Genomic DNA, 23,456 nt, shown 5'->3' on the forward strand with positions numbered 1-23,456 from the left:
TTTGAATAAGTTACCCTAAGGTAGAATTAACCTATCCTTCTCATGCCTGTGGGGCCTTCTCAGGGTGCAGGAGGAGGTGAAGTTGAGGCAGCAGCTGCTGTCACAGAATGACAAGCTATTGCAGTCCCTCCGAGTGGAGCTGAAGGCGTATGAGAAGCTGGATGAAGAGCACAGGAGACTGAGAGGTACTGAAGCCCTTCTCACCTTGAGGCTACTGTGCTTTGGGCTGTAAGCCCACCGACAGCTGGCTGTAGGCACAGGAGGGCAGAGCTCAGCCCTCTCCACTCTGGCCTCGTGGGTAGAGTGGATGGGTGTTGAAGCCAGCACTTTGACCCATTCTTCTTCTGAAGGATCAGCAGGAAACATAGAAGGACTGAGGCTCAGCACCCAGGCCAGCTGAGGTCCGGGTTCCCACTCCCTTGTTCCCGGCTGTGTGACCCTCAGTAGGCCACTTCACCCTTTGAGCCCATACCTACCTCTGTAAAACATGTCTCTCAGTACCTGTTGTTTGGAGAATTGTGCTGAAAATTGAATGAGACCATTTATTAAAAGCATCCTAGCATGATACCTGACACGTAGTAGGCACCCAGGAAATGACTTTTATTATAATCGTCCTGCTAGTGTATGTTACTTTTTGCCCATTCATTCAGCAAACATTTATGGACACCTCTCATGTGCTGGGCATTGCTCTGGGGATGGTTGTTGGCCTCAGTGCTCTCTGTATCCCAGGAGAGATACCAGCTCAGAGTGCTTCAACTATAAGGTCTAATGTTTCAGAATCAATTTTGAGGTGTGGTGAGGTGTTGTTTTTATTTATTTATTTATTTTTTATTTTACTAATTTTCCAGATGGTTTCTCTCTGTTGAAAGTTTATCTGGAAAGGGGTCATCTCACAGCTTTTATTTTCTCCTCAACTTGCTTTTCTTATTCTTGCTGTTGTGTCTTTTTAATATAGTGTGGCTCTTAAAATCATCCCCTTTCATTCTATAATTCTAGCCCAAATAGATTTTATTACTACTAGACATAATTTCGAGGTTTGGTGTGCAATTTGCTAGGCCTTTATGGCCAGAAGCGAAAATTAATTTCCAGCTCTTATTTAGCCTGGGGAATAGCAGCAATTAAGTCTGCCAATATTTTTGTTTCTAAAGTCAAGTTGTTATTTTAAACTGTACCTAGTTCTTAGGAAGGGGGAGGGCGATGGTGGTGGTGGGTGTAAAATGCGATTGAGTTCCTTCGATGGCTGACCCTTTGGTTGTGGAAGATGTCAGGGCTTCTCTTTGCACATGTCCGCAGAGGCGTCAGGAGAAGGCCGGAAGGGGCAGGATCCTTTCAGGGACCTGCACAGCCTCCTGATGGAGATCCAGGCTCTGCGGTTGCAACTAGAAAGGAGCATCGAAATCAGCAGCACTCTGCAGTGCAGGCTCGAGGAACAGCTGGCAAGGGGGGCAGAGAAGGCACAGGAAGGAGCCCTCACTCTGGCTGTCCAAGCCGTGTCCATCCCTGAGGTGCCGCTTCAGCCTGACAAACACGGTACTGCCCCTGTCTCTCCCCACTTGCTGAGAATGCAGCTCTGAGCATCTGTGTGTGACATGTAAACTTCTGAATGACGCCTTTGCCCCACAGAGGTGCCTTTCCATTGATAGCTGACACGCTGTACCCTAGGAGCCAGGGGACCTGACTGCTAATTAATTAGCCGTCACCTTGGGCAAATTGGCGTAATCTCCATCTGAGGCATCTTGATTCTCAGGGAAGTGGAATTTGGACTTCCAGACACCCTCAGTGCCTCTGGCCTTGCTCCCTCCTATCCATTTAGTCCTGCCTGCATCACTTTGATGCTGAAATTTCTTTTAGTTTCTCTTACTGCCTTTAGAAGGGAACCTAAACATCTTAATCTGGCTTTCAGTGTCTTTCAGGGTCTGAAAATCATCCTGATAGGTTTAAAAAGTGGATCTGTTTTGCATTTGCTTGCTGGTTCTGGCCTTGCCTTCTACTCTGTCCTTCCCTGCACCCTGGGTCTTGGGTCTATGAACTGCTTATTTCTCCCTGAGCGATGATTCCACTCCTTGTCCCACTGTCTGCCTCTCACCTGCCCATTGTGCTGCCTGGCATTTCTTTCCCTCCTTCTTACCATAGCTCAGTCACAATCAGTCTTAAAACATAAGGTTTTAAAACGGGTATTAGCCTTTGGGAAGCCAAGTTGGGGGTAGTGCCCCTCACCTGAGCCCCAACAGCCTGTGTTTCCCTCCCTTGTCCTCGATCACGCTAAAATAAAATTGCTTATTTACTTTTCTGCTGAGAGTTTTTCTAGGGAATGGACTGGGCCTGGTCACTCTGTCTCCCTGGTGTCCCACAGAGGTGGGCCTGGCAGGACAGAGGCCCAATGAAGATTTGAAGGAATGCTGTGTGTATATGGATAAGTGAATGTGAGGGGCTTGACTGTATTCTCATTCAGTTCTCTCTTGAATGCTGACAACAGTGAAACTAACAGTTCTGGTATTTTGCATTTTGTGGATGGTGACAAATATCCCATGGAAAGTGATAATTCATTTGATCTGTTTGATTCCTCCCAGGCAGTGACACCAAAATCAGGTACAAAGCTGAAGTCTTGGTAACTGTGGCAGAATTGGATGTGACAGTAAGACTTTTTAACTTGCAGAAAAGGGGGTCCCTGGTCCCAACTCAGAAGGGTATTTGGCAAGGATTTGGGATTTTGAGTTCTCAGCATCCCCAGCTGGTGATCTCCTCTTTCAAGCCAGTTAAGGCACTCCTAGGTGTTACCAAGCTTAGAACATCCTTGGGTCCCTGTTGCCTTAGATTAAAATTGTGACCACCTTTGTGAGGCTTTCAAGGCCCTCCAGCTCCAGTGGGCCTATCCAGCCTTATCCCTTACCCTGGTGTAGCCACACAGGGGTCACCATCCTGCAGACAGGCCCACACTTTCCTCTCACTGTGACTTTTAGACCCCCTTTGTCCCACTCTTTGCCAGTAAAAGTCCCATTTCCTCAGGACTCGTCATGAATGCACATTTCTCTGTGACATGCCTTTGCTGCTGTCCTTGGTCAGCATGACTCATCATTCGTGTAATTCTTGCTACTTGCTCATTCCAGCTCAAATGCTGCTCCTTCTCAGAAGCCTTCCCTGTTCTCTCCCTCCCTGCACAGATAATTGTTTTTCCTGGTTCTGGCCCTTCATCACTCTGCTGTTGCACCTTCTGCAGTGTCTGTGTTCTGATCAGACTGTGGGCTACTGGAATGCAGGCACCAGCTTGAGTCATCCTTGTGAATCTGGGGTCTTCTGCCGAGTGGGTGGTTGATGTGTTGGTTGAGTTGACTTGAGCCTCTCCTAAAAGATGACTCGTAAGCCCAGTGTGGGGTAATATACAGAGGTCCAGGAGCCATGCCTCTTTTCCCCTCTGGGCTTGTGTTGGGTGGCATTTGGGTGTGAGGGCCTCTCCTAGCCCTCCTAGCTAGCATCAACATCGTAAGTGTCTTGAACGCAGAGTGTTACCTGAAACAGATTTTACATCCTACCTCTCATTTTACAGTTTCAGAGACTCCTCTACTCTCTGGGAATGACGTGGACTCCCTCTCCTGCGACAGTGGCAGCTCGGCAACTAGCACTCCGTGTGTGTCCCGCCTGGTCGCTGGCCACCACCTGTGGGCCAGCAAGAATGGCCGCCACGTCCTGGGCCTGATTGAGGACTATGAGGCCCTGCTCAAACAGATCGGCCAGGGACAGAGGCTCCTTGCTGAAATGGACATTCAAACCCAAGAGGCTCCCAGCTCCACAAGTGAAGAGCTGGGAACAAAGGTAACCTGACCACAGAGCTGGGGGGCACAAGCTGCTCCCTGGGAGTGTCGGTGGAAGGGGTAGGGGAGTCAACTGGCGCAATTGTCCTCATTAGGACCCTGAGAAGAGGGACCAGGAAGTGTGGCCCCAGAGAGCTCAGAGGTCAGGTCCAGTGTTGGGGACTGTTGGTGGTGGCTGTGTTTGGTGGGGTTCATGCCTTGTATTCCTGCAACTGCTTCATGGGCTCTGCCGTCTTGCTCCCATGAGGGCCTCTGTACATCTGGTCTCTCATTCATTCTTCTCTCCATCTGCACCCTGGTGTGTCTGTCCATTCATCTGCCCATCCACCTGGCTGTCACCCATTATGAAGTGGAATTACTAGTTCAAAGGTTGTGAACTTTTTAGGGCTTTTGATGATAACTGTTGCTCCATTACTTTCTGAAACAATTCTATCTCTGTTCATGAACGTTTGTCTCACTACATTTTTGTCTTTGTTGAGGTTTTGTTGTTGTTGTTGTTGTGTTTTTTTATTTTGAGACAGGATCTAGCTCTGTCACCCAGGCTGGAGTGCAGTGGCGTGATCATGGCTCACTGTAGCCTCGACCCCACCTCCTAGGCTCAAGCAATCCTCCTGCCTCAGCCTCCCAAGTAGCTGTGACCACAGGCGTGTGCCATCACACCTGGCTATTTTTTTTATTTTTTTTTTAGAGACAGGGTCTCACTCTGTTGCCCAGGCTGGCCTCGAACTCCTGGGCTCAAATGATCCTCCCACCTTGGCCTCCTAAAGTGTTGAGATTACAGGCATCAGCTATCATGCCTGGCAGTATATATATAAAATTTTTTTTTTTGAGATGGAGTCTCATTCTGTTGCTCAGGCTGGAGTTCAGTGGTGCGATCTTGGCTCACTGCAGCCTCTTCCTCTTGGGTTCAAGTGATTCTCCTCCCTCAGCCTCTTTAGTAGCTGGGATTACAGGCGCCTGCCACCATGCCCGGCTAATTTTTGTATTTTTAGTAGAGTCGGGGTTTCACCATGTTGGCCAGGCTGGTCTTGAACTCCTGACTTCAGGTGATCCAACTGCCTCGGCCTCCCAAAGTGCTGGGATAAAGGCGTGAGCCACTGTGCCCAGACCAGATATTTTCATTTATAATGTTTTTTTTTGTTACTTTGATATCTAAAAAGGGTGTGTCTTTTTTCTCTCTCTCTCTTTTTTTTTTTTTTTTTTTTTTTTTCCAGACAGGGTCTGGCCATGTTGTCCAGGCTGGGGTATGTGGCATGATTATGGCACACTGCAGCCTTGACCTCCTGGACTTAAGCAATCCTCCCATCCCAGCTTCCTGAGTAGCCAGGACTACAGGTGTGCACTGCCACACCTTGCTAATTTTTTATTTTTTGTAGAGATGGGGGTCTCACTATGTTGCCTAGGGTGGTCTCGAATTTCTGGGCTTGTATTTCCCCTTTTCTGAGTCACATACATAATTTTCTTGTGCCCTTGATACCTCCCAATTTGAGTTTGCTCTGCCAGCAGTACAAGGCCCTGATATCATATTCACTACAGCAGGGCCATTTAACAGGGACCAGTAAAGGCAAACCATTTATTGCTTGCTGTTGGTGTCATTTTCTCTGGGTGGGTCTCTGTGGGCCGCCAAACGGTAAGAATGGCCCTCCCACAGGCCCTTTACTTGGAGTAGTAACTATAGTTAATGCTGGTGGTTATTAACCATGGTGGTTATTAATCATGGTTATTGATTGGGCTAAAATCACCACTGAAGTTCTCTCATGATCTACAATTCACCAGTCTTTAAGAACAATAAATTGGTGTTATATGGTACCAGGCTTTTGCTCAGCGTGTGAAACAGAAGCCCTGCAGTCTGGAGATTTATGCTGCACGTTAAGCCTTGCTTGTCTAAAATCTTTTTCAAGACTGCACGTAATAGCCTTCATATCCCCCCTGTGTAGGGTCCACACCCAGCACCACTGAGCAAGTTTGTGAGCAGTGTGAGCACAGCCAAGCTGACCCTGGAAGAGGCCTACAGGCGGCTGAAGCTTCTCTGGAGAGTCTCACTCCCCGAGGATGGCCAGTGCCCCCTTCACTGTGAGCAGGTAGGTGGTGACACGTGATTCAGAGGGTCAAGGATGCCACTGAGGCCTGTGTCTCAGTTTCCTCAGCCAAGCAGGGGCCCACAGCAGATGTGCCCACCATTTGGGGTATGTATCAGGGAGGCGATGGCACTATTTGCCATGGCTTCACCGTGTTCTTACTTGATCCATCCCAAACTCCTGTAGCCATGACCCGTCTGAGCATGTCTTTGTTGAGTAGAATCCTGTCTGCGTTCTACACATGAGGAAACCAGGACTCAGGGAGCTGAGGCACTTAGTCAAGGTTAGAGCTTGTTTGAAAGCATAAATATTGGAACCTAATGTTTATTTTTTTATTTTATAGGCTTTAAGTCCCAGTTTGTCCTCATGGACTAGCTCATTCTTTTCTACTCATCATCTCTTTTATTTTAGGTGCCTTTTTCTGGACCTTCTGATTCCTATCGACAGCTTTCATCATCATATTAGAGTGGACCTTGTTCAAAATCTGTTTTAACTACTTAGGAATGACAGGCTCCAAACCAGGAGTCAGGCAGAGTAGAAGCTGTCCTCTGATTTCTGTGTGTGGGATACATGTGGTGTCATGACAAGGTGAACACCCACTCTGGCTAAATCAGAGAAACCTCCCTGGAAGAAGGGACATGCAGGTTAAGGAAGAGTTAGAACTCTCTGCTTGGTGGCGTGATAGATATTTCCCCCTTTGTTTATCTAACCTATCTGTTCTTGCCAAAGGCCAGCAGGAAGGCAGAAGGGAAATTTACATTTTTTGTCATTATCTCATTTAGTTAAACCCCTTTTGACAGCTCTCAGGTCTCTCAAACATGACCATGAAGTAGCTGGTGGGGCAGCTCTCTCTACTCTGAAGATTCTAATGAGCCTGTCCTAAGATTTCACTTTTGGGATCCTGGGGACAAAGTTTGGATACACTAAGCTCGGGGAAATTGATAACTATTCATTCTATAGAAAAATCTTTTTTTGGCCCACGTTTAGCTGGTGGCAGTATCAGGTGGGAGACAGAGTATCAGGGAGGAAGGCTGAGCCTCACTGGGGTCCAGCCCCACATTGCTTTTTCCCTTCTTCTAATCCACCAAGTCCTGTTCCATCTTAGGCTTAGGTGACACAGATGGCCTGACTGCCTGGAGTGTCCCATGTTCTGCTTCTGGTTGGCTCCTTCTCACCTTTCAAGTCTTAGCTTAAATATTACCCCAGAGTCAGAGAGGGCTCCCTGATTCCTCCACCATAGCATCCTCTTCTGTTTCATCATAGCCTTTCAACAAATTATAATTGTGTATTTGTTTAATGTCTGTCTTCCTCTATTTTCCTTCAGAGGACAGTGTCTGTTTTATTTATATTTTTTGAATGAACCAGTGATTTTTTTTCTATACACCCAAAGTAGTACCTGCCTCATATGATTTTAACATAAACATGTCTGAACTAAACAATTGACCCTTAATGCAATGTTTTTATCCTTAGCACATCATAGTAACTGTTAAATAGACACAAATACAGCTCATACACATATATATAAAATATATATACACAAAAAAAATTATAGCCACATTAATTCTTCCCTACTTGCAAATCATTCCAGGAGTGGTTGGTGCTCCTGAGTACCCCTTTCCTTGCAAAGGTTTCTCGAGTAATTGATTATGCTCACTTTGATGTCATGGAATTGTGGCGCCAGAAAAAGGACCTTTGAGATGATCCGATGTGTTTGCTGGGGTACATACCCTCTGTGTAGTGTTAAATTGCCTCTAGCCACTTTTCTGTCACTGCTGTGTTTCATACAGCGCCTTTGCTTGGTGTGAAATGTGTGTAATGCTGATTTCCATTTCCAAGTTTTCACCCAACAACCCAGGGGTTTTGAACTACCTGGTTTTCTCTTGAGTGTTATTAATTGCCTTTTACATTTAGTATACCATCCCATGTAGTCTGGACTGCCCTGGAAAGTGTGTATCATGTGCACCAGTTGTGTGGAGGGATAAAAATGTACACACATACTTGTTTATAATAATTTTTTAAAATGGAGGATAAACAATAACAAACCAGGCTACATATAGTAATGGGAGGGGAGAGATTGGAGTAACAGATAGAAGGTAGATTTCTCTGAATAGACTTTGTTTTGTAGATTTGACTTAGCAAGTATATAAATGCATTACATAATTATAAAAAAATCAAAATGAGAAAACAGTTTCTAAAAATTCTTGGCAAGATAAAACAAACCTTACTGTATATGGCAATGTAGGTATAAGAACACAAAAAGGAAGCATTTCAATGACTAAAGCACAATAATTTGACCACACATTTCTAGTAGAAATATTCTAAGGGCAAGAAAAAAATTTAAACTCTTGTTAATGGTTATATTGTTAGTAATAATATTGATGTTCATATTCTGAATTATTATATTCCTATTATAAGATAAAACAAATAACTGTTAATTTTATTGGGAACTGATTTTTTACTGTAAGGAAAAAGAGATATGAAATCAGAGAACCCTGTAATCCTAAATTGAATAGCACATATCAGTATGAACTTGTGATGTATTATCATCCATTAAAAGAATTTTATGAACTTCTCAACATACAAGGCTTTAGAAACAATGTCTGTTCTAGCACCAGTGAGTGCCCTTGATGCCCAAATTATGGTCTCTAGATACCTTTGCCCGCTAAAGGGATCTAGGGTTCCTTGGAAAAATGGCTTGCCGCTAGGTCTGGGGCAGGAGATGTATAGTATGAGCCTAGAACATATTTCATCCTAGTAAGAAAGGATCCAGCGTGGGGAAAGAGGGAGAGAACCCCATGGATTTACAGTGATTCCCATAAGTGTGGGCCCTGGACCTGCAGCATCTGCATCACCTGGAAACTTGTCAAAAATTCACCTTCTCAGGCCTTACACCAAACCTACTGAATCAGGAACTCAGAGTGCGCCCCAGTAGTCTGTTTTTACAGCCATCTAGGTAGGTTTGAGAACTACTGGATTTAAAGAAACTCAAGAGATAATCAAATGCAAAACATGGATCTTATTTGCATCCTGAACTGAACCTATTGTTTAGAAAAGAAAATTATGAAGCAATCAGGGAAATGTGTTCACTGACTGGATGTGGTGATACTAAGGAATTACTGCCTTTTTTTTAAGGTGTCATAATGATACTGTGTTGGACTTTTTTTTTTTCTCTTTTTTTTTTTTTTTAAGAATCTTTTTATGGCCGGGATGGTGGCTCATGCCTGTAATCCCAGCACTTTCAGAGGCCAAGGTGGAGGGATCACCTAAGGCCAGAAGTTCGAGAGCAGCCTGAGCAACATAGTAAGATGCTGTCTCTATTTAAAAAAAAAAAAAAAAAAATCTTCTAGAGAGATCTAGTAAAATATTTTGTAGATGATACGATTGGGTTCTAGGGTTGGTTTCAGAATCATCTTGGGGAGAGGATGGGCAGGAATGTGGTAGAGATAAGTATGGCCATGAATTGATCATTGCTGAAGCTGGATGGGCATTTGGGCGTTCATTATCCACTTCTTTCTGCTTTTGTAAATGTTTGAGATTGTTTTCACCATAAAAAGAAAACAAGCAAAAATTCCTGTCCCCGAAGTCAGGCAGAACACTGATGAGGAAGCCTGAGGCCTCCTGGGAGGGAGTGGCTTCAGTGCTGCAGCTCTGTGGCCCTCAGGAAGGGTTGTTCTGATGACCTCCTGCAGACACTGGGCATGCTGCTTACACCCAGCGTCTCATTTGATCCCTTGCAGAAATCTTGAGGGAGTTAGCTGTGATTCTTCCCTTTTTCCAGAGGTGGGAATGGAAACTCCAAGAGGTTAAGTGACTTGCTTCAGCGTCATATAGCTGGGGAGTGATGGAGCTGTACTTTGAGCCCCTGCTGTTGCTACCATGGAATATTCATCCTATAAAAATGAAGATTTGAATGCAGGGGAACAACAGACATGTAAACAATTAAAATTCCCTGTTGTAAGTACTGGGTAGAATATATACAGGGTGTTAGGAGAGCACCAGTGAAAATTAATCCACCATGAGTGGGTAAATGGTGTCACAGCACCTACTCTGCGCCAGACAGTGGTGGTTAGAGGGAGGAAATGAGCATGTGGTCAGTACAGGAAGCAAACAAGTAAAGGACCAGTCACTCCAGTGTGCCATGGGCGGTGATGGGGAGACAATGAGCCCCGGGGCACCCAGAGGAGCAGTAGCCAGCCTAAAAGAAGTGCCAGGTCAACTTCCTGGAAGAGGCAAAACCTGAGCTGACTTTAGAACAAGGAATGGGTCAGCCAGGCCGAGTTGGAAATGATCATTCCCTCTGTCTTCCATTATCTCATTTGAGTCTCACTCTACTGCAGTGTGATAGCTGGGTCAGGGATGATTCTTCTGATTTTACAGATGTGGGACTAAGGCGTTGGCTGTAGAGAGACTTTGTCCTGGAATGTGTGGCCTCTGGAGCCATGGCCAGAACCTAAGCCTTTGTGGGCTCTTAGCCCCAAGGAAAAGAATCAAAGCAAACCTAATGTTTAAAATTAGGATGTGTTCGGGAAGAACTGTCAAAGTCCTTGTACCTGACATGACTGGTTAATCTTAAAAGTAGGTTAAGTCAGGGAATCAAAAATGATACGTACCTTAAACATTTTAGTTTAACTTAAAACAGATAAATGTACATTCATTTGCCATTCTTTTGATGTAGGGCCAGGGCCTTTTCTTTTGAATATGGGTCTGCTGATTGGAGTTTCACATCTTCTTTCTTTCATAAACTGCATCCATAATGTATGTCTGTCACTTCCAATTTCTGTTTCTTTAAGATGAAGAGAAAACTTAGACACTTGCAAAGCAATTTGAATATAGAATTCTTCTAGACTGTGTTCCTCCCACATCTTTTATAGTTGTCTCACCCACACCTAATTTGCCAGAAATGTGTTTTTTAGTGACTTGCTTTTATCAAGTCTTTCCTGAAGCATATGTTAGTTTTCATACAACCAGTTCTCTCTTTTAATACACATATTTCATGGGCTTACTTAATATTTAATTAAATTATGCAATTTGATTACAAGTACAGCTACCATAAACAAGTTTGGGAACAAACTAAAGTAACTCGTTGTGAGCTGACAACTCACCAGCTCTCCTGTTGGAAGCAGAAGTGTTTTGGCACAGCAGAGAGCAGCCTGTGCCATGGTGCTTTTCTGACAGAAAGGGAGTGTCCTTCCCCCGGGAGCTGGTTTGGTGGAGACTGGCTCAGAGGGCTCCGCCGTGTGTGTATTTCACCTTGGAGCACTGGGGACTTTGGTTTTGCCACCCATCCAGAGTTTACTCTGAAAAACCAGAAGAGTTTATTCTAATGGAGTATACTTTCCTAATAATACTTTTATATGATCTTTTGAAGATTTAAACATTGAAAAGTTTTTAAAATCAGCATGATAGTTTTTGTAAAAGAAAAAAACACTCAATTTGAAATCAAATCTCATGGAGAGAATTGCTGTTAACATTTTGATGACATCTCAATATACACATCCATGGATGTAGGCGTTTATATTCAGTTTTGTGGAACAGGAATGCCTTGTATACAGGGCGTGTTGTTCTGGGCTCTTTTGTCACTAACTGTGATCATTTTTTGATATCAATACATACAGCTCTACAACATCATTTTTAATAGTTGCAAAATTATTGTATTATATGTAAGTACCATAATTTATCCAGATCTATACTGAAATCAGGTTATTTTTTCCTACCATGAGCAATGCTGAGACGAACATCCTTGTACATAGGCATCTTCTTGTGCTTATGTTATTATTCCTTGGGGGAAATGCCAACGTGTAGAATTGCTGGGGCAAAGAGTTAAGCGCATCTCAGTTTGGTAGATCTTGCCAGGGCGTTCTCGCTGGGCCATGCCATCCTGCACTTCCACCAGAGGTCACGAGGTGCTTTCCCCTTAACCTCGATGAGTTTTGTCCAATTTTGCCTTTTCCTGGTTGTCAGGAAAAGGCTTCTAGTTTCCATTCAAATATTTTTGCTAGTGAGGTTGAGCATCATCTGTTTATATGGCTTTGTAATTCTTCCTATGTAACATGATGTTTTATGTTCTTTGTTCATTTTTCTAATTTCTCTTCTCTTTAGATTGGAGAAATGAAGGCAGAGGTCACCAAACTACATAAAAAATTGTTTGAACAAGAAAAGAAGTTGCAAAACACCATGAAGCTTTTGCAGCTGAGCAAGTGCCAGGAAAAAATCATCTTTGATCAATGTGAGTGAGTGTGGGGGTGGCCGCTATGCCTGACCCCTTCCTGCCTCCGAGGGCTCCCAGTTTTGCCCTGGATTACCCACTTTGGAGCCCAGATGGTTTGTAATCATGGCTCCTATCCGTGGGCTTCTTTTCATACTCCATCCTTTCTGACTCACATAGACAAATGTATTCACTTAACACACCTTTGTAGAGCGGCCCCTTGGTGTCAGGGACTGTCGTCTCACTGGGAGACAGTCATGTGGCATGTGCAGTGATGGGAACATGCAGAGCTCTGGGATGGGAGTTGGGTGGCCCTCACTCTGTCCCGGCGAGGTGGGCGTCTTAGACAAAGTGACCACCTCGCTGAGTGTGAAATGAAAGCAGACGTTGTCCCATGGAGCGGGGAGTGGCAGTCCCTCGGGGAAGAGCATGGACAGAGGCACAAAGGCAGGAAATAAGGTTTTGTATGTGAGAAACCAAAACCAGTCCCTGTGGGGTAGAGGCTGCAAACAGTGAATTAAGGTGGGAGGTATTGGGGGTCAGGGAGTACTTCATGAAAGACTGTAGGTGGCAGGCTCAGGGCAGAGGATTGGCCTGTCACATCTGTGTGCAAGAATGGCTCGCTGGTGGCTGCTCCACCAGTGAGGGGGAGGCTGACTCACTAGGCAGACAGGAAAGGTGGCTAGGACGCTGGGGATCCAGAGGAGGGCGTGGATTTGAGAAATACTCCTCAAGGCAGATGCCGAGACTCAGGGTTGGTGAAGTTAAGTAACTTTGGTAAGGTCAGTCCCGGTTCTGATCTAGCCACTTTGGAGATTGTTTGGGAGCAGCTCCGTTTCCCTGTTTAAACCCTCAGCACTCCCTCCCGCTGCATTTAGAGGAGCAGGCGGTAGCTGAGTTTCCATTAGTGCCTGTTGGCAACATGGCCCTGGCCAAGCCTGCGCTGTGTGTGTGTCAATTTCCCTGTCTTAGGAGAACTGCTGACTGCAGCACTTTTTCTCTGGAGGTGCCAGCCTGTCTTGTGCGGCTCTCCTGTGAAAGTCCAACATTTCTGGGGCATTTCTGAGAAGCACAGAACAGGGATTATTGCCAAGTAGGAGTTCTCCTTAGCCACCCCTGGGAACCTTTTGAAAATAGACTCTGTGAGACTGGCAGTGTTTGGACTGCAAAAGAGAGGAGCTCAGCCACTGAGCAGGCACTGAGTTCCTGTTCTTTGCCCCTTACGCCAGGTCCTGGGGACAGAGATGAACGAGACAGTCTTTGCCAGTGAGGGTCGTGGGCTTAATGGGGGAGACACAGAGCTTAGCTGCAGGACGATGTGCTGAGTGCATCCTAGGAGGCCTGAGAGGTGGTTCAAGACTGACTGGGTCTTGAAGAATGACTAGGAGTTTGTCAGCGAAGGGGCAGGAATAGGATTCTGGCAGATGGCCCTGTGGACTTGCTGGTGTGCTCCCAGGGGTGGAGAGAACTGAGTGCTCAGGGACATGCTTAGGACGTGCAAAGGGTTTTCCTCTGAGAGATGAGTGAGAGGGAGAAGCAGGAACCAGGTTTCAAGGAGCCTTGTGGACAGGACTCCAGGACGAGCAGCAGGGACTGGCGGGGTCCATGCGTGTATTACAAGATCCCATGGCTGAGCTTGGAGGGGCCAGGGGCCAGGAAGACCTCTTTGGGGGCTGCAGCAGTCCCCCAGGTGGGCAGTGGGTCAGGACTGTGGGGGAGAGGGGATGGTTTTGAAAGATTGTAAGGAGGTCAACCTGGCAGAGTGGTGGATGTCTGTGGGGTTCTGGTTGAGGGTTTCGTGTCACTCGTAGAGAAAAAGAGCACCGAGGGGAACCTGGAGAGAGACAGTGCCAGCTGTGGTCCTGTTAAGGCAGCTGTGGAATATTTGGGTTAGACTCTTGGAACAGCAGTGGGATGGGAAGCGATGCTCTGCACAGGTCTAGAGAAAGGCAGAACTTTCTGCACGGGTATCTCTCCTCCTTAGCAGCCTTTGGCCCTGAACAGTCACAGGGCAGGTAGCTAACCCTATTGACAGGTGAGGAAATTGCAGAAGTAGGCTTGGATGGGTTGAGTACTGTGGTCGGTCAAAAGGACAGAACTAGAACCCAGATCCCCTGTGTCCTAGGTCAGAGAGCATGGAATTATTGATTGAGCACAGTTCAGATCTCCACTCTCCTGTGTGACCTGCATTAGACTAAAACCCTAAGCTTTCGATTCCTCATCTCTAACTGGAGACATGAGTTCCAAAGGACTCAGACTAACTAATTGGGCCCGGGTTCAATAGCAACCTTATAAAAAGCACCCCAGTTTTCTCATCTGTAAAATAAGGATGATAACGCTACCTAAACTGTATTGTACTCAGCACAGTCTCGGGGGCAGAGGAGATGCTCAACCAGTCCCTCCTCTTTCTTTCCCTTAGGCCAGACCAAATCCTATGCATGGAGGTGGCAAATCATTCATAGTAAGAAGAGCCGCAGATGTCTCATAGCACTTCCCCTCCTGAGCTGGTGTTGTCCATCTCCATATCTCCTAGGCCTGGCACAGAGCAGGCTCCGCCAGAGCAGGGTGAGGGGCTTGCTCCAGGCAGCATAGCTGGTGGCTGACCCGGGCCTGCAACTCCTCCTTTGCCAGGCTCTGCAGCTCATCCCAAGGCATCAGGTCCTCGGAAATTCTCCAAGCCCTGCGGACTTCACAGACCTGCTCTGGGTCTAAAGGGACTAGGTGAAAGTTGGCATAGCACCTCCTCTTCCTCCGTCCCCTCATGGTGATGGGAAAGAGCAAAGGCCAGGGCTGCTTGCTACCTGGTCAAACTGACACCATACCTTCTCAGAGTCTACAGGGGAAAGTAAGGAAAGGGCATCCCAGTGGGACCCTAAGAGTCCTGATGCCCTGGGGCCACTCACTGGCCATGTGACCTGGAACCAGCTGCCTCAGTTCCAAGCCTCAGGTCCTCATTTGCAAAGCGAGGACAGTAGTTCTGCCCCATAGGGTGGGGGAGTATTCAGTGAGGCCACAGTTGGAAACCACCTGTCACCAGGTCAACACTGCTCAGCTCAGGTCGGTACCTTCTTCCCAGCACTCTGCTGAGAACCGTGGACTGAGTTGGGCAGGCCCGCGTCTGAGTCCCATCTCTGTGCTGGAGCCAGTCTAGATTTGGGACAAGTCCTTTGTCGCTGTGTTCCTCGGTCTTCTCCTTGCAGTGGGGATTTCTGTGCTTTGGAACATGGCAGTAGGGGTCCCCTCAAAGCTTGAGCCAGGTGATCCTTAGTTCTTCTGCCATGAGCTTTGTTCTCTAGGGACATGGAGTGTTCTTTCACAATCATCTTTAATCTCCACAGCTGTGATACTTAATCTTTTCTGGGTCTCAGGCCCCTTGGTGAATCTGGAGAAAGCTGTGGTCTCTCTGTGGAAAAATGCAGACGTCCAGATACATACCCCCATTTGCACACAGTGTCGGAGGATTTAGGACTGACTCCCCAAACATATCCAGGGCCCCATGTCAGGAACTTCGCCCTGCAGCAGGAGGTCAGACTGGGGGTAGAGGAGCAGTGGCCACCTCTGAAAGTCATTTTGTTTCGCCAAAAACAAAGTCCACACCGTCTGTCCCGTCCCCAGTGTCACAGATTGCAAATAAACTCCATTACCTCCAGATGGAAATTTTCGTGAGGCAAGAAATCAATATTTTCTCAAGCCCACCACATAACACCTATTCTGAAGAAGCCACTGGGGAGTCAGGCTGTGTGTGTTGGGTGTTGAGTCTGTTACAGCCTCTGGCACTGTTGGCTAAAGGCGTAGCTCCAGAAGCCTTTGGTGTTCCCAGCGTGGGGAGTAAGCTGATCTTACCCTCACCAAGCCCTGTTGAGAACAGATTCCCTGTCAGGCTCAGAACACTGATCAAGAGGGGCATTCTTGCCACTGCTGGAGTTTGTGTTGGATAAGAAAATGCCCACCTTTACAGTTGCTTCTGAAAGCCAGGGCTCGCCTGCCCCTCCTGGGAATTCTGATACACGGGGGATCTGTCTAGTACAGTGCTCTGGGCGTCAGCGTCAGCAGGGACCTCTGAAACCATCCCACCCAACCAGCTCCTGTCCAGGCAGAATGTGACTTGCCCAGGGGAATCAGGCTGGGCTATTCCACCAGCTAAAGGGCAGGCAAAGGAGAAGCAGCATGCCCACGGTTTTTTTTCTAGGCCATTTGGAGCTGGCTCTAAGAGCTGCTGGGTAAAAACCTGGCTTTGTAGAACTTGGACCCTCATATGTGGATCTGCCTGATCGGGGCACAGTCCCTTCCCACAGCTGCTTCCCAGAGGGCCTAGGAAACTAAAGAGTGCTGGGCAGGCCCAGGCCTCTACCGTCCCAGCACCATTGCCCTCCCTGGCCCACAGAAGTGAGCCTGAGGGATACCTGGACCGCCAGGTGGCCGTGCAGAGCTGTAGTGTCTTCTGTGAACCGGCATAGCGTGCTGTATGTAGCCTCTGCATCGCTGTCAGGTGGTGGCTTAGCGGGGCCTCAAAGAGGTGGTGTTGATGCGTTATTTGGCCCTGGGGTGTGTGATGGGTCAGGTGGGCCCTTCATACCTCCCTCTGGTCTGGATGCTTCAGACCTCATGTTGTCTACATGTCTGAGCTCTTTGGGGTGGGGCTTATCCTCCCCGCGCTTGGCTTTCACACGGCTCTCCTGGATATCCATGCCCCTAATCATTGCATTCTTTGCTCTCTCCTCAGTGGTCGTAACCCACAAAATCCTTCGGAAGGCCAGAGGAAACCTGGAGGTATGCACTTTGAGTCTTTTCACTGCAGGCCAGTGGAAGGTCGGGAGGGGTGCAGGGCCAGAAGGGACCTCTTGAAAAATGAAGGTGCAGGTGGAACCAGGGGACATGTCCTCCTCAGAGAGTTGTTTCTGCCAGCAGTGCATGAAAAGTTGTGTTTTATCATGCCCTGTCGCCAGTAGGGGTTCTAAGTTTCAAATTTGTGTGCTATTTTTACCAGTAAGAAATATAGCAAACAATGCTTGGCACATAGTAGGCATTTGATGAATATTTCTTGAATGAATGGAGTATGATCTCATCGTCATTTTATTAGGTAAATATTTACTGACCAAACTATGTCTTTGAAAGCACTTTGAGAATAACAGTCTCGCTTTTACCTCTGTCAGGGGTCTTACTTCAGAAAGCTCCTTTGGACTTAAAATTCCCCCTTTTTTTTCTTCCTTTTCCTAGCTTAGGCCTGGGGGAGCCCATCCAGGAACATGCAGTCCCAGCAGACCAGGCTCCTGAGAAGAACTTTCAGCCAATAAAGCTTGTGCTTCCCCCACCGAGCTCACGCTGTCTCTTTGTTCCAAGTGTGGTTCCTATTTATTGAGGAAGAAAGAGCTGTCTGGCCAAAGGAAATCTATTTTTTCCCTTCATGTTTTCTCTCTGAAAGTTGGCTTGAGAGTTGTTGTCAGAAAGGTGCAGGTGCTCCACAAACGGGTGGTAAAAAGGCCTCGAGCTCTTGGATGTTGCATTTCAGATCAGGGGCGGGCACCGGAGCTGAGGCTGTGCGCCTTGGTGGGCTTCACGTCTTCCCCTGGATTTGCTTAGTACTCAGCCAGTGCCGCAGTTTGAAGATTCTCATTAAATGATTCATTTCATTTCACCTTGACGATTGTGTTGTTTTGTGTGGAGCCTCAAAGCCCAGGTCCCAAAATCCCAAGTGGGACAGGCCAGGGTTCCACGAGTCACATGGCTCACTGCTGAGCTCGTTCAAGTGTCCAGAGAAGAGCACCTCCGTGCAGCTTGGCCATGGGCACTGGTGTGTGCTCCACATCTCACAGTCCACTGGGCAGCAGCCCTTGCAGTGGTGCCATTCCCGATTTAGCAAAGAGCAAAGTGAGGCCCAGAGCTGGGATGTGGCATTTGCATTGTTCCTGTGATGACAGGGGTGTTTCATCAGCCATCCACATCGCTGCCTCTGACCAAGATGCCCCCAGCCAAAACACTTTAGCGGCTTCCCACTACCCTCTGATCCAAGCCAGAGCCGCTAACAAGGTTTACAAGCCTTGCTGGCACCTCCAGCTCCTTGCCCATCTCGCCTCCTCCCGTTCCACTCTGTGTTCCCGGCAAACGGAACAGTGTTCTCCCCGGTCTAACCCAGGCTGCGCCCTCTTGGACATGCTCCTCCCACTCTTTCTTTTTCTAGTTAGCTTTGAATGGTCCTTTAGAAATATTTTTTCTGCCCTTGGGGAAGCCTCTCCTGACCCGATACTAGGTGAAATGCCCCACCTCTGCTCCCGCAGCCCGCACACCACTGTGCAAATCCTCTGAGCCCCTGGAGAGCAGAGGCTTGTGTTGACCACGGAATTGCCAGCACCTGGCCTGGCGCCCAGCTCCCCAGACACGATGGTGAGGGGAGGAGATGGGATTGCACTTGCTGGAAGCGTAGGGTGCAGCAGCCTTGGCTGGGAGTCCGGGGAGTGGCCTCATGCCACTTTGCCTGTCTCCCCATCCAGTAAGAGAGGGGCGGGGCAAGTGGGCAGTACAGACCCTTTCTGCTTGGGTTCCTGCCATCTGTGCTCTTCCTGAGAAATATTTACACAGAGGCACCTCGGTAGAATACGTACCAGTGTGTGAAAACTCAGATTGAGCCATAATGTCACTGCAGTGCCTTTTGCAAGCAGTCATAACAGTTGACTTCCTAAACAGAAGCTGGGTCGGCCGAGGCGCTGGGTCGGCGTGGCGCTGTGGAGCGGGAGGCCTGGTTCCAGTCCCGAGTCTCGTGCTTCTGTAAGTGAGAGTTACTCTTGTCCAGTACTGTTAAGGAGTTCGAAGCCTCAAATTGTGGAAGCAGCTGAACAAGGCCCTTTCCACAAATCGGTGACTCTTCTTCAGTGTCTCAGTGGCTGGTCTTAAGCAAGTTTTAAAGTACTGTTTTAAGTTCTGTGGCTGTGTTGTGCCAAACCCCTATTAACCTCAGTAGGGGAGGCACCAGGTTCAAGATGCCTGAGAAGAGACCCACAGAGCCAGCAAACAGGATGTGGGCTTTGTTAGGGGCTTACATACAGGGGAACAGTCCAGAGGCGGCAGGCTGGACAGGAGAACTGCTTTTCGTATAGAAACGGATGGTTCAGTGGCAGCGGCTGAACGACACAACCCACGGCCCAGGTGGGGCAGGAAAACCGCCACCACTTATAAACAGCATGCAGTTTATATAGCATTTTCACTTAACCTTCCCCCAAGGACCTCTACCTGGGAACCTTTTTTTAACCCAAAACTCAGGGCCTCAGTTCCCTGTAAAGCCTGTGTCCCATGAGATGGGCTGGGGGGCTCAGATACTCCTCACAAACAAGGAACAAATCTCCAGGTTGGCCACTCCTAGATTCTCTAGCTCAGAACAACATTAAGACGTGTCTGCCATACAGGGTCGTTCTAAGGGTATGCTTAAGCTATTGCTGACAGGGCGTTTACCCTCCAGGCAGATGTGCACAAATGTAAGCATGTGTGGTTGCGGGGGCAGTGGGGAGGAGGGGAGTAGTTTGTACAGTGTAGTAGATACAGCTCAGGCAAGGCCTGGAAGTCAGACCTGGGCTCAGATGTCCCCACAGGGGAAGAGTCCTACCTTGCCTGGCACATAGTCAGTGCACAGCCCATAGGAGCTGAACTTGGTCATTGGCAAGGGCTTGGGGTGGAGGGATTGGAGGAGAGATCCACATTGGATTCTGGTACATCCCAGGCCGGTCTGGTTGGTGAACCCAGGCACGCCTGGAGCAGGACCTGCAGAGGAGGGGCTCCAGGAGCCCAGCTGGCCATTTGCTTCAGGTCACCCACAGCTTTTCAGGAACACAATAATCTAAAACAAAGTGCATTTTTATCCCCCGGTTTAGAGTCACGTAAAATACTTTCAACCTTGGGCTAGTGAAGGCCCTCCCTCTTCTGGGAGGTGGAGGAGCAGCCTGGTTTGTTTGGGCTGGATTAGTGCCAAGAACAAACTCTGCAAATAAGACAATTTGGACCTTGGAAAAAGCTCCATTGTCCCTGGTGAGTTAATTTTACCAGCAGCTGAATTCAGGAGGCTTTGAAGCAGTAATCAGAAAATGCGTCAATTTCCCGTCAGTGAAATTAATCACCACGTGTGCTGGAGGAGCTGCACCTGAGAGAAACAGCTGCAGGGACTGAATATATAGTGAGAGAAGGATTGGGAGACAGGCCCAGGGCCCCCTGCTTGCCCTACCTTGGAAATGGTGCTTTGATCTCACTTCCGAGGTCTACCTCCCGATGTCCCTATCAGGGTCCTGGAGAGTAAAATCCTCGCCCCTCAGGCCGGCGCTCACCTGAGATAGCAGTAGCCACGCTTGCATCTCAGTAATCTGCACTACCTCACCCATTTTACAAATGAGAAGACTGAGGGATGTAGCCAGAATTTGAACCTGAGTCTGTTAACACCTGATGTCCCTTGGTTTATGAGTATTCCCCCAAAATGCCATGTCTTCGAAAAACTGCCCCATTTCCCTGTTACAAATCGAAGTATTCTCACTCTACCCTTTCCAACAAAACATCTCTGGATGACCAGAACAGGGGCCCAGAGACCCACAATTGAATTCCTCAACACAGCAGCCCCGAGAACTGCTTGTAAATGGGTGGTGGAAGGGAGAAAGAGTGATCTCGTTAATAAATTCTTGGCATTGTGGAAGCCGAGAAACCTGCCTGGGGGATCCGGCCCTGCCAAATTGCCTCTTCAATCTTGGCCATATTTTAAGGCTAACTCAAAAATGCAATTATCAAAATTACTCATCCCATCTCCTGAGAAGCTGCGGACTCTGCCTCAGGGGCTAGACCTGTTTACCTCTTGCCACAGATGGGTGCCAGGTAGGGTGGGGGTGAGCAGATCCAGAGACCCAGGCTCCCCAGGTGGGGTCTTCTAGTGGAACCAAGCCTCAGTTTCCTTATTCACAAAAATTATGAGATGTGGAAAGATATACAATGGCTAACTGTGAGGCCCAGACATGGCCCAATTGCTGGGGTTCATCTGTTCACCTCAGTGAAGGGTCTGCCTCTGGCCAGCAGCACCTGCTAGAGACATCCTTGCACCTCCTCCCTCACCTTCCATATCCCATCCATGATCAGGGTCACTCTCTCCACTTGTATCTCCCAAGGCCATCGCTTCATTCATCTCCACTGCCACCTCGGTCCAAGTGACCATTAACTCTCACCTGGACAGCTTACTGTAATAGCTTTCCAGTTGGCCTCCCACATCCACCCACCCCTCCAAATGTCTGCCATACCACAGCTAGAGTGATTCTTTAAAAGGCAAAGCAAATCATATTATCCCCCTTGTTTAAAATATGGGATGCCTCTCACCACACCTAGTGTGGTCAGCAAGCCCTCAGTTCCCTGAGCCCCCCTGTCTGCCCTCTTGGCTCCCTGTGCTCCAGTCTCTTAGGGCTTTTGTCTCTGTCCACAGGACCTTTGCACAAGCTGCACCCTGCCTAGCATGCTCTCACCCTGGCTTCTCCTGCTAGTCAGAGACAGCTTCCCGATCAGGAGCCCCTATTCTGCATGATCAGAGAGTGATGATCCCCCCTCACTGGCACTTGGCCGCTGTGTGACTTTGGGTTCTTCCTCTCCCTGTCATTGACCTGAAGCTCTGTGAGAACACAGACCTCATGTGATTTGCTCACCACACCAGCGCCGCTGCCTGGGACAGGGCCAGCAAATATATTCACTCAGCAAACATTGCCAAAGCTTCGCCAGCCTCCTTCTGGAGGAACTCAGGTTGGTCGGGAGAACAGACAAGTAATATAGTGAATAGGGAACATTTGCTTAGACCTGGGGTCCTGGGAGCCTGGCAGTCATCGTGACAGCCCTGGGTGGGAGGGACTGCTTTTTTCATATGAAGGACTGGGGCACAGAGTGACCCGCCCAAGATCACACAGCTTCAGATGGAGGCCCACAGGCTGCAGAGCCCAGCTACCTGCCGCTGCGTGGGAGTGCAGTTTAGTACGGCGGGTGCCCAGGCGGCTGGCCAGGCTGGAGTGCAGCCCACACTGGCAGCGTCTGCTTCCACTTGGGGCACACTCAGGCGGTTCCTGCCAGTGATCCAAAGCCCAGCCCTGCTCCTGGTGAGGCCCAGAGGGGTCTCATCCTCGCTGGGAGGCAGGCAGTTGGAGTTTCTTCTGACTCAACCTTTTAGACCTCTTTGTCCTCAGGGTTGCCCAAGTCCGCTCTTTTCCTGTTGACCCCATTCCCTGGGAAGCTGCCGGCCCTGCCTGACCTGAGAGGGCAGCACTGCGTAGGGCTCACCCCTCCAACTGGATCACAATGGGACTAAGTGCATGGTGGTTACCAAGCGCCCTCCCACACGTGCGTCTCTCAAATGCGAAAGCACGTCCTTGTTAACAGGCATTCACGGGAGAGCTTAATTACACGTTTTCAGGTCTAAAACGATCCTCTGTTTGTATTAATGCCACCTTCTCGTTCCAAACAGAGCAGCATGTGGTCCCAGCTCGTGTGTGACACTGGCCAACGGTGTGGGCAGACACAGAGAAATAAGAGAATGAGGTCGCCCTGGCCTCGCCCTCCTCTTCAGCCAAAACGATGGTGGGGCTGGGGGCCACAGACAGAGAGTGATCAGGCCCAGGGCTCCTTTGTGGTGGAAGCCAGTGGCTGGGAGCCCACCTGGAGAATGTGGAGTGGGTGTGAGAGGGAGACACAGGTGGGCGAGGTGTGGACACTCAGCATAGGAAGGTGTTTGGAGACAGTCACAGTTACACACTCAACATCTGCTGGCACCTACCCAAGTCCAGAGCTCCCAGAGCTGCCAGAGCCCTGCGGGCCCCCGAGGCACTCCCAGTCAATCATGGGAGACAGGCCAGCACACAGGTGATCCGTGGTCGTGATAAATGGTCACAAGTGGCCGTGGGCACCCAGAAAATGAGCTCCTACTCGGCCTTGGAGGTGAGCAGGGAAGGTGTCCTGGGGTGACCCTGGGTGAGCAGAAAAGGCCAACTGGGAATTGTGGGGTGGAGAAGGGGTGGGGGTGGGGCTCCTAGGCAGAGGAAACAGCAGGGACTAGGGTCTGTGAGTGGCGCATTGGTCTGGCTAGAGCTTAGTCAGTCAGTGGCATAGGCAGTGCCTCCAGTGGCAGCTTGAGGCGGGTGGGTGTCATTGGGAGGAGCAGGGGAGGCACGGGTAGGTTTTTGTCTGGGAAGGGGTTGGGGGACATTGCTGAGTGTCCAGGGTGCAGGCTGGAGTGTCCTCACCTGGTCAGGGGCTGGGAACAGAGAGGCAGGGTGGATTTGGGATACTTATGAGGACCTGGGGACCCGTGTGTGTGTGTGTGTGTGTGTGTGTGTCTGTGTGTGTGTGTGAGTGAGTGTGTGCGCTCCCTGG

At 48.6% G+C, this 23,456-nt stretch overlaps 1 protein-coding gene across 12 annotated transcripts in view; it reads left to right on the plus strand.

Moving 5' to 3' along the window:
* The window catches only part of CDK5RAP2 (CDK5 regulatory subunit associated protein 2), a 191,903-nt gene extending 174,176 nt beyond the window's left edge, over positions 1 to 17,727 (plus strand). For 6 of the 12 annotated variants that reach the window (XM_055271298.2, XM_055271301.2, XM_063636047.1 and 3 more), the window contains 7 exons: positions 64 to 185; positions 1,294 to 1,530; positions 3,545 to 3,810; positions 5,747 to 5,890; positions 11,987 to 12,113; positions 16,816 to 16,862; positions 17,310 to 17,727. In XM_055271298.2, the coding sequence (XP_055127273.1) occupies positions 64 to 185; positions 1,294 to 1,530; positions 3,545 to 3,810; positions 5,747 to 5,890; positions 11,987 to 12,113; positions 16,816 to 16,862; positions 17,310 to 17,366 (1,000 nt within the window). In that variant the 3' untranslated portion in view covers positions 17,367 to 17,727. Of the gene's footprint in view, positions 1 to 63; positions 186 to 1,293; positions 1,531 to 2,509; positions 2,590 to 3,544; positions 3,811 to 5,746; positions 5,891 to 11,986; positions 12,114 to 16,815; positions 16,863 to 17,309 lie in introns of all 12 variants that reach the window. The other 6 variants (XM_055271295.2, XM_055271296.2, XM_055271299.2 and 3 more) reach the window with 2 other exon arrangements.
* The last annotated feature ends 5,729 nt before the right edge of the window (positions 17,728 to 23,456 follow it).

This window comes from Symphalangus syndactylus, chromosome 3, assembly GCF_028878055.3.
Source record: "Symphalangus syndactylus isolate Jambi chromosome 3, NHGRI_mSymSyn1-v2.1_pri, whole genome shotgun sequence".
NCBI lineage: Eukaryota > Metazoa > Chordata > Mammalia > Primates > Hylobatidae > Symphalangus > Symphalangus syndactylus.